General features: G+C 35.6%; 1 protein-coding gene across 3 annotated transcripts in view; it reads left to right on the plus strand.

Moving 5' to 3' along the window:
• The window catches only part of MED6 (mediator complex subunit 6), a 30,158-nt gene that overhangs the window by 5,282 nt on the left and 13,758 nt on the right, over positions 1-11,118 (plus strand). Inside the window, exons 2-8 of one of the 3 annotated variants that reach the window (XM_006760741.2) lie at positions 468-627; positions 1,919-2,010; positions 4,042-4,124; positions 4,288-4,396; positions 6,106-6,221; positions 7,036-7,063; positions 8,093-8,219. In XM_006760741.2, the coding sequence (XP_006760804.1) occupies positions 468-627; positions 1,919-2,010; positions 4,042-4,124; positions 4,288-4,396; positions 6,106-6,221; positions 7,036-7,063; positions 8,093-8,219 (715 nt within the window). Of the gene's footprint in view, positions 1-467; positions 628-1,918; positions 2,011-4,041; positions 4,125-4,287; positions 4,397-6,105; positions 6,222-7,035; positions 7,064-8,092; positions 8,510-11,118 lie in introns of those variants that run through there. The other 2 variants (XM_006760742.2, XM_006760743.2) reach the window with 2 other exon arrangements.

The following is an 11,118-nucleotide window of genomic DNA, read 5'->3' on the forward strand; positions in this document are numbered from 1 at the left end:
TGCCTGCTTTCCCTTTCGCCTCCCTGCATTGTGCCTACATATGCAAATTAACCGCCATCTTTGTTGTCAGTTAACTGCCATCTGAGTTGGCAGTTAATTTGCATATAGCCCTGATTAGCCAATGAAAAGGGTAGCATCGTACGCCAATTACCATTTTTCTCTTTTATTAGTGTATTTAGGATAGTGCTAAAACCCTCACCCCATAAAAAATCATTCCAGTTTCCTCAGGTAGGGTATTCTGCTCCCTCCACTGTGCTCTCATAACACAATTATTTGTACTTTTATTATAGCACTTGAGTTATTGCTTTCTTGTGTCCTTGTCTCTTCTGTTAGACTGTGAGAGTATGTAAGTTAGGATCCATGTCTTCCTTTTATTTATAGTGCCTACAACATGAGATACATAATATTTGTAGGATTAGATTTTTTTCTCTTTTCTCACCTTTTATTATTTTGTTTCTTTCTTATAGATAATCTACTGGGAATCTCTTGGGTTGACAGTACATGGATCCCCATTTTGAACAGTGGAAGTGTCCTAGATTACTTTTCAGAAAGAAGTAATCCTTTTTACGACAGAACGTGTAATAATGAAGTGGTCAAAATGCAGAGACTAACATTAGAACACTTAAAGTAAGTTATTGTAAGAAAGTAGCATCTCGGCCAACGAGAGATTCTGCAGTGAACAGTTCTTTCAGCTGTGGATCGTGGAATACAGAGTAAAAGTTTTGGAAGAACTGGAGTTTTGTTTGGGTTCATAACAAGTTTTGATTGGCAAAGGAATTATTAGTAGTCATTTGTTGCTTAGGAAGTCTTTGCTGTAATAACTGTATGTATTACTGTCTAATTAAACTATAGCTATGAGGTTTAAATGTAGATCTGATGAGCAATGCAGCTGTTATTCTCAACCTAGTAACTATACTTATTGTCCACTCTACATGTAATTTAGTGCCTTTAGTAGGTTTATAGTAGATTTATCTTCGTATGACAAAAAATTTTAGCCAGACTTATACAAAGCAAGATTCTTCAGACTTAGGACGTTAAGAATTTATTACTGTTATAAAAGTTTCTGAAACAACTGTGTAATAAAGTGTGTGTGTGTTTTTTTTTAATCTGTCAGCAAACATTAGGGGGAATTCATGAAATTAAATTTCTGTGGTATTTTAAATAACTTTTGTTATGAAACAAATATTTTTAACTATTAAGACAACTTATTGTTTTAAACATAATCTGTCAGATAAAAAATGCAGTGGGGCAAGAATAAGGTTTTTGATATTTTCTAGTTGGGTAGAATATATAGTTGACATATATAGTCAAGACATGAATAGTCTTCACCATGTATACTTTTATATTTTACATATATTTATAGATCCTCCAGGTCAAGAAGCATCATGGTATTTTGGTTGCCTTTTTAAAAAAATACATATGTTTTTTATTGATTTCAGAGAGGAAGGGAGAGGGAGAGAGAGATAGAAACATCAGTGATGAAAGAGAACCATTGATTATCTGCCTCCTGCACACCCCACACTGGGGATTGAGTTTGCAACCTGGGCATGTGCCCTGACCGGGAATCAAATCATGACCTCCTGGTTCATAGGTCGGCGCTCAACCACTGAGTCACACGGCTGGGCTTGGTTGTCTTTTTTGAAACATGCTTTTCAGTATACTTTCATGATGAAAATTTAAGTTCATCATGAAATTTTATAAATAAATTTTGTTGTTTAAAAACCAAATCTTTACCTGTATTTGATTACCTTGGAAAATAGCCAATTTTATTAAACAGCCAGGTTTTAATATCAAACACAGGAAGTTTTAATTCTACTTACAGTGTTGTTATAATTTTATATAATAATTTGAATGTTCTACAGAATTGTTTATAGGGCATTCATAGATCTCTGGATGTCTGTGTTCTATTTTCATTCAGTCAGATGGTTGGAGTGGAATACATCCTTTTACATGCTCAAGAGCCCATTCTTTTTATCATCCGGAAGCAACAGCGGCAGTCCCCTACCCAAGGTAAAATGTGTAAACTTTAGGCATTATTTTTTTCTTAAAACACCATGATTTATTTACTTTCTGAGCTATCCAGTTGGTTTTGTTTTTTTGGTTTGTTTGTTTTCTTGGGTTCTTTTTTGGGCACCCCCAAGACAACATATATATGTTTAGTGCTTTACCAGGGGGACTCAGCAGACTCAGCATATTGTCAGTCATGTTTAAGTTTTGTTAGGGCAACACAGTAAGAATACCCAGCCAGATCAATAAGGAAAAAAGCCATATTAAGTGGGATCTGTAGGGATCTGTCCAGGTGTAAACTTTCTATACTTTCCTCTCTGTGAGGGGCCACACCAAGTATACCCTCCAGCAGTGAAATGCAGCTCCATGTGTGTATGTCTGCTCAGGAAACTCCATTTGAGACTCTGAGTCCAGATTTTTAATGAGGGCTAATCATGTAGACCTCTTATGCCTGCTAAAATTCCAGAGCCTTAGAAGGAAATCATGTTTCCACTATAATCATATTGTTTGTACAAATTGTCTACGCAGGCTGGTATGGTAGACATAGCTTTATCACTTAGGAATCATTTCAAATGGAGTTCCACTAGTCACATGCTTGGACACCAGGGGTCTCCCAGCATGCCCAGGGGCAGCTCTGCAAGCACTAATAGAGCAACTCCCTATATTGAAACCTTGTCTTCCTGTTGGCACAAGTGTTGGGATTCCAACTGAACCTCGAACATTCCAAGTAACTTTCTTTTCATCTCAGACCACTGAGTCTAATTCTGTTACAAAATACATGGTAAGTGCAGTTGTACCAAATTCTTAAAAGGTCAGTTGAAAACCCTGATTGACACAGTCAACCACAAGTCTTACCTGGTTTATCTAACCACACAAAAACTTGCCTTAGAAATCACACTGAAGAGTATAGAATGCAGATTTGATTTTGAATCATAGCATTAGTCACTTCCAAAGGTGAGCAGCTACATCTCCTAATTTTAAAATCCCTCATCAAGACATTTAGTAACAACCTTGCTATTGATTCCAGAGAATGACTTGTTAAAGAAGTTTTAGAATCAAGAACTTAAATTTAATTTAAAAATCTAGAGTTTTGGTCCAGAGAAAAAGAACCTTAGCCTGGCCCATGTGACTAAGTGGGTTGGGACATCATTCTGTACACTGATAGGTTGTGGGTTCGATTCCTGGTCAGGGCACATACCTAGATGGTGGGTTTGATCCTGGTTGGGACGTGTACAGGAGGCAACCAATTAATGTTTCTTGCTCCCTTCCCCTCTCTAAAATCAATGAAAACATCCTCGGGTGAGGATTTAAAAAAAAAGACAACCTTAGAACAAAGGCAAGACCATGGATAAGAGTTCCATGGTGAGAGGGTTCAAGGTATAGAAGCTATACAAGGTGGCACCAGCCTCGCTAGCAGCTGTTTTATTCCTTAGGACTCAGGACGGGAGCGCAGAGGCAAGCTCAGCACATCTGTTATCTTCACGCCAGGCTGTAAATCTCTCGCTGTAAGGTCTTATTCCGCAAAGTGTGGTTGACTGACAGCAGCATTGGATCACTTGGGAACTTGTTAGAAATGCACTATGCCTACTGATTAAGAATCTGATTTTAACAGGACACTCAGGTCATTCACTGCTCTAGGGCAAGAGTTGACAAAATTTTTTCTGGGAAGGTCCACAGAGTAAATATTTTAGAGTGTGGGGCTCATGGTTTCTGTGACAACTACTCAACTAGCAGCTGTAGATAATAATGTAAATGAATGGGTGTGGCTGTTTTATAATATAACTTTATTTACGAAAACAGGAACTCTTTTAAATATATTTTTTTATTGATTTCAGAGAGGAAGAGAGGGAGAGAGATAGAAATATCAGTGATGAGAGCAAACCACCAATCAGCTGCCTCCTGCATGCCAGGCCCTGCCTTAAGTTTTAATATGAGAAAATGTCAGCTTTTAGTTGTTCTTTTTATGGAAATCTATTTAGTAGTTTGTGTACATGGCTGTATTCATAAATGGTTTTTTCCCTTCTACTGCTTTAGTTATCCCACTGGCTGATTACTATATCATTGCTGGAGTGATCTACCAGGCACCAGACTTGGGATCAGTTATAAACTCTAGAGTGGTAAGTGTCTTCACATTATTTAAACACTAAAAACATTTACTTGAGTGACCTTGCTTTCAAGAATCAAACACAGCTCCTTGTGTAAGTCAGTATAAAGTGTTGGGCATTAAAATGTTTTGAGCATTATTAATGAAAAATTGGGAATTCATTTTCTTTCTACAAGCTTACTGCGGTGCATGGCATTCAGTCAGCTTTTGATGAAGCTATGTCATATTGTCGATACCATCCTTCCAAAGGGTATTGGTGGCACTTCAAAGATCATGAAGAGCAAGGTAGGTAGGACACCTAGACCTTCTGAAACATTTTTTGGTATCTGAGAATGAATGTGTTTTCTTCAGGTAAACAGCTGTTGATGATTTCTAGGTGTGTTTTACTTCCCCTTAGGAAGATTCTTCATAGGATTATGACATTGTCACAGCTACTATTTATATAAATAGATGTGGTAATAATAGCTTTCCCATAGGAACAGATATACATTTCAATGTTAGGTAAATGGTAATCTTTGATAAGTAGATTCAAGTTTTTAAAATATTTGGAGCATGCAGAGAAAATCAATGATGAGGACTGAGTAATGGTGATATTTCTTGTTTACATAACTGTAGAGTCATCTTGAAATCACGAACCTGAATCTCCCAGTCTTAAAACTAGGGGAGATGCTCTTAGAGCCTTATTCCCAGGTGACCAGTCTGTTTTTTTATTTTTCCATGTTATCACCTTTTGTGATGCCAGATTCCCTAGTTTCTGTAGCTGTTAATCTGCTACTCATTCTACACCATATTTTACCTAAGTACTAGAAGTGTGTCTATAGCAGAATATCTATAGTCTGTATTTCCTTCTCTGAGAAATAGCAATTCAGCATAAATTACTAATGGAAAAGTAGCCTTTAAATAGAATTCAGGCTTGTGTCATGAATGGTCTCTCAGATACAGTTTTATTTATTCTTAATAGTAGTTGCAGGTTGCAACATCAGATGTAGGAAAGTTTACATTAGTTAAATAAACTCCTAAGAGCTCTCTGCCCCTACCCTAATGAAATGTTTGGAGTGAAACTTATCTGGAACCCTTCATTTAGAGACAGTCTCCCAATATATATCCCTCCCAAGGGAAATTCTATGTCATTAATTTCAGAATTTCTCTTGTAACTTCTTTCTTGTCTTGAGGACCTTCTGTTTGGTTTGTCCTGGGTTTTTTTTTCAGTGATTTATAGTCTTCATTATTGAGAATGGTAACTTGGGGAATTTTTGAAAGTTGCATTTTTCATTTGCACTTATTAGGATTCATGGGAAAAGACCATTTAATACACTTAAAATATACACAGGATAATTTCAAACAAATAATCTGGATTATGATTTTGGTAATTATGGAAAACTTTAGCTTTAAAATTCTTTTTTCTATCCATGCTTATATACTAAATTTTTTTTTCAATTACAATTTACATTCAATACTATTTTGTATTAGTTTCAGGTGTATGCATAGTGGTTAGACAATCATATACTTGACAAAGTTAAAACTAAATATCTTTAAAAGACATCAGCTTTTTATTTATTTATTTTTAAAATACTTTTATTGATTTTTAGAGAGAGAGGGAGAGGGAGAGAGAGAGAAACATCATGTGAGAGGGAAATATCAATTCATTGATCAGCTGTCTCCTGCACGCCCGTGTCAGGGATTGAGCCCACAACCTGGGCATGTTCCCTGACCGGGAATCGAACCAGTGCACTGGTCAATGCTCCATCCAACTGAGCCACACCAGTCAGGGTGACATCAGCTTTTTAAATGCTAGAATGTTAATAACTTCATTTAAGAGGGAGAGTTAGAATACTTCTGTGTATATGCTCAGTTTAACTCGTTTGGGAGATTATGTTTTAACTAGCAGCCATGAAAAATAATGAAGTCTGAGTATATTCATGGTGGATAAAAATTTGTAAAATATAGAACACCAAACTGGGCAGTATTTTGATTTGGACTTCATATTTTAACAGAAAAAGTTAAACCTAAAACCAAAAGGAAAGAAGAACCAAGCTCTATTTTCCAGAGGCAACGTGTGGATGCTTTACTCCTAGACCTCAGACAAAAATTTCCACCCAAATTTGTGCAGGTAATGAGAACATGTGTGGTAAATTTGATACTGTTTCCTGGCATTTTTATTTTTAAGTTATTTTTATTGATTTTTAGAGAGAGAGAGGAAGTGTGGGGGAGAGAGGAACATCAATTTGCTGTTCCTCTTATTTATGCATTCATTGGCTGCTTCCTGTATGTGCCCTGATCGGGTATCGAACTCCAAACCTTGGCATGTAGGGATGATGCTCTAATCAACTGTGCTTCCTGGTCAGAGCCTGGTATATTTGTTTTTAATTGAGAACTGTTTCAGATGTGACGGGCTACAGTTTCCCTTTTAATAGTGAACTCATCAGAAACCTTATGTTCATAGAAAAATACTTCTTTTCCCTCTGTACTTCCCATACCCGCCATCTTTAAAAGTCAGATGGTTCATCCACACTTCATTCTACTTTTTTCATAGCTCATATCCCCTAAGCAAATAAGTCTCCAAAGCCTTGAAAGGCTCCATTTTCTCTTCCATTAGAGTCTATTTAGCTGATATTTGTAAATCATGTAGCCTGGATGCAGAGACAGAGGGTTTTGTAGGTGTTCAGGGTTATTTATATTTGACTCTTGTTCTAGTTTTAGATTTGTCTCTTTTGAAACAGGCGAAAAAGAAGTAGAAAATGCTAAATTTACTTTTTATGATACATACAGTGGTTCCTCTTCATGTAGTCATCTATAATGTAATTTGAATGAAGGTGTAATTTAATAAGAATTTTGAAGTAAAAAGAAAAACAACTTTGCTAACTTGCCTGTTTTCTTCTACTTCTCCCCACTCTCTCTTTTGTTTTTTCTGTTTGTAATTATAGCAAAAGTCTGGAGAAAAGCCTGTCCCAGGTATGGTTCATCTGATGTTCTTGTTAAACTTGAAATAAGACCAAACAGCCTGTTTAACTCAGTAACAACTTAGCATATGAGATGAGCTACTGTCATTTGGTCCTTCTAGATCAGGGGTGAGGAACCTTTTTTTCTGTCAAGGGTCATTTGGATATTTATAATATCATCTGAGGACCATACAAAATTATCAGCTTAAAAATTAGCCTGCTATATTTGGTCAAACATTTAATTAACTCACCCCTAATGCCTAATGACCAAATGATTTCTTGGGACTTACATAGACAGAGTCTGTACGTTCCTCACCCCTTTTCTAGATTCTCTCATTGTTGCTTGTTACTCCTACCCTTGGGATTTGCTGAACTGCCAAAAGACGGGGGTTTTTTGTTTTTGTTTTTTAAATATATATGTTTATTGATTTCAGAGAGGAAGGGAGAGGGAGAGATAGAAACATCAATGATGAGAGAGAATCATTGATCGGCTGCCTCCACACCCCAGACTGGGGATTGAGCCTGAAATTCGGGCATGTGCCCTGTCCGGGAATGGAGCCGTTACCTTCTGGTTTATAGGTGGACACTCAGCCACTGAGCCAGGCTGGTGAGGCAAGATGATGCTTTTGTGGTAGTGATGTTAGGATTTAAAAGGTGAATCAGAGTGGGAAGAATAGGAATTGAGGAGGTGTGGAAAAGATGAGGTGATTTGAGGTTTGGGGAAAAAGGTCTTCTGGTTCATCATTGAAAAGAGATAATTGACGTATCCATTGAACTGGGATGGAATAATCATGTATACTATCTTATTTAAATGCCATGTGTTTTTGTCTAGTATCACAAATTTGCTTGGGTTATCAGGTTTTTAGACTTTAAATGGATTCTTATACATCTGCCTGATGAAACAGCTAAATTTAGAACTTAAGATAAGCAGTTCTAAAATGAATTGGAAAGAGTTTGAACCGTTCATATTAACTGTTGTCTAAATTGATCTCATCCCTTTATCCTTCTCCCCCTCCAAAAAATAACTCCTTTTGATGGCTAGTGGATCAGACAAAGAAAGAGGCAGAACCTACACCAGAAACTGTGAAGTCTGATGAGAAGGAGACCACAAAGAACATCCAACAGACAGTGAGCACTAAAGGTCCCCCTGAAAAACGAATGAGACTTCAGTGAGTATTGGACAAGAGAAGCTTCTAAGACTTCTTGTCCATTATTATACCTCATACTGTGACAGGCTCTGGAACTTTGAAATTCTTTGTCACAACTCTCGTTTGTATAGAATGTGCTTGCTCTTAATGCTCTTTAAGAAAGGATATAAGGACCCTCATGCTTTTGAGATGGATATTTGTATGTATCTTTTGTAACCTTTCCCCTACGGACTTGAGCAGCCTCCTCACTCACATGTGTACTGCTTACATATGTTTGAAACCAAATTAAAGGATTTGTCTAAATTACTTTATCATGACTTTTCCCTCTTATTTCTCTCTCTGAAATATTTCCAGATGCACTTTGTAAACACAAAGATTAAAGTAGTAAATACAAGTTTAGTTTCTTTTTTAGTTGCATATTTCTCAGTATTAAAATAATTCAGTTACTTAACAATTTGAATGGTAAAGAAATGGGAAAAAACTCACTTGCCTATACCATCACCCTTTAACAGTTTTGTGAGTTTTCTTTGTCTTTTTTTTCTATGAATATTTTAGAAACCAAAACTTGTAATTATTCTGTTCATATAATTTTACTTTATCACATTGTTATGTCTGTTGTAAGCACTTCTCCATGTTTACTTAGTTTTTATAGATTATTTATTTTAATGATTGAATAATTCCTGTGAGTGATTATATATTTTCTTAAACTCTTCTTGTGTTCTACTTAGGTTTTTCCCAATTTGCATTATTTTAAATGAAGCTGTTGTGATTACATTTATCTATAATGACTTTCTGATATTTAGTATTTATTTCCTTAGGATAGAGTCCCAGTGGTAGAATCACCAGACTCTTTACTCCTAGTCCATATTGCCAAGTTATTTTTTCTCAAAAGGTTTGAACCAGTTGTCACTCAGCAAAATATGAAAATACCAACCCCTCCAGAATTTACTACAAAATTTTTTTTTATTATTTTAAGTGGTTGAATAATTGCTCATGTTTAACTTTTGCTTTTATGAAATGTCTGATTTTCTGTATTGTGTAAGATTTTTCTTTTAGCTTTGTATTTTGACATGATTTCAGGTTTACAGAAAAGTGTAAAAATAGTACAAAGGATTCCTACTTATATATGCCTTTTGCCAAAACTCCTCATATGTTAACGTTTTTCCATATTTGTTTTATTCTTCAATCTTTTCCTGTCCTCTCCCCATCTCAGACTCTCGATGACAGTTGCTATTTTCCTCTCTTATGTGTATGTGTATATATAATACACATCGACACACACCTTTTACTTTTGGATTGAGAGTCAATTGCAGACATGATGCCCATTTCCCTTAAGTACTTTTGTGTATATTTCCTAAAATCAAGGATATTCTCTTAACATAGCTATAGTACAGTTATCAAAATTAAACTGATATGATACCATTACCTAATCTGTAGATCTCAGTCATATCTTACCAGAGGTGTCAAGAATGTCATTTACAGCAAAAGAATATCCTGAATTATGCATTGGATTTAGTTGTACTGTCTCTTTAGTCTGTTTTAATCTGAAATAGTTCTTTGTTTTCATGACTTGATATCTAGAGTTTAGGCCAGTTATTTTTTTGAATGTCTCTCAGTTTGCTTTTCTTTGATATATTTTCATGATTAAATTCACCTCTTGTGCTTTTATCGGGAATCACACGGAAAAGGTGCTTGTGGAGACACACGCTATTAATTTGCCTCATTTCTGATGATGTCAGCTTACTTGGTTAAAATTACTGTCTGTCAGTTCATTCTACTCTAAAGTTACTAATTTTTTCTTTTGTAATTTAGAGCTATCTTGTGGGAGAAATAGAGGTTTTGTAAATAGCATGGTATTCCTCAAATTTTTTCCTACAAGTTAGCATCCATTGATAATTCTTGCCTGAATATGATGGTTGCCAAATGGTGAATTTCTAATTCCAGAATTCCTCTATGACTATTAGTTGGCTTTTTGCTATAAAGATGAGAGTTTTTCTTTCTCCCCTTCATACTTATTTATATCATTTTGAACTTATAGATTCTTACTTTATTTGATAAGTTGTATTTCTTTACTATTATTATTTATATTGATGCTCAAATTGTCCCAGATTGGGCCACGAGAGCCTCTCCACCCTGATTCCCGTGTCCTTTAGATATGACCCTCTCATTCATTGAGTATTTCCTTTACATTTTGGCACAGTAGGATATTCCACCTTCTCCCCCACCTTGGCCTGGAATCAGCCGTTTCTAAGGTCCCTGGTTCCTTCTGGTGGAGAATGCATTTGGAAATCAAGATTTTGGGGCTAGGTGTGTTCGTTTGCTATTGTGTTATTGCTTCTAGGCCCTTTCACCTGACACAGTTAAGAACTAAATACTATATACTTACATATGAGTGAATACACATACGTCTCCACACATACAGCTCATTGTACCTGTGTAACTCAACATTGCCAGTACCTTAGAAACCACTTTATGTTCCCTTCTATTTACAATGCTTGTCCTTCTGATTCTGATGCCTAATTTTTTTGGTAATCATTTGTTTTCTTTACATTTTTACTATGTAACAATGTATCCATAAATAAATGTTTTGATTTCCTATTTTTCTTGTCAACCTTTTATTTTAGTTGTATTCACTATAGTAATTTCAAAATATACAAACATATAAACCAAAATGTGAGCATAAAAGAGAATTATTATTTCTATTTCAACTAAGTCTAATGTGTTAAAAAGATTTGCTAAGGGCTAGATGTTTAGAAGAATAGTCAATGAAGAGTGGATAAGGCAATTGTAAAAGATTGAGGAGAAATATCAATCTAGATAGAGTGTGCACCTGGATTGCTTTGCAAATGTTTTTAAGTCCTCACTGCATTTTAAAGAAACTGAAACCGGAAATTTTAAATAACATTTTAAGGGTATAGTT

Source organism: Myotis davidii, unplaced genomic scaffold (genome assembly GCF_000327345.1).
Source record: "Myotis davidii unplaced genomic scaffold, ASM32734v1 scaffold17, whole genome shotgun sequence".
NCBI classification, from domain to species: Eukaryota; Metazoa; Chordata; class Mammalia; order Chiroptera; family Vespertilionidae; genus Myotis; species Myotis davidii.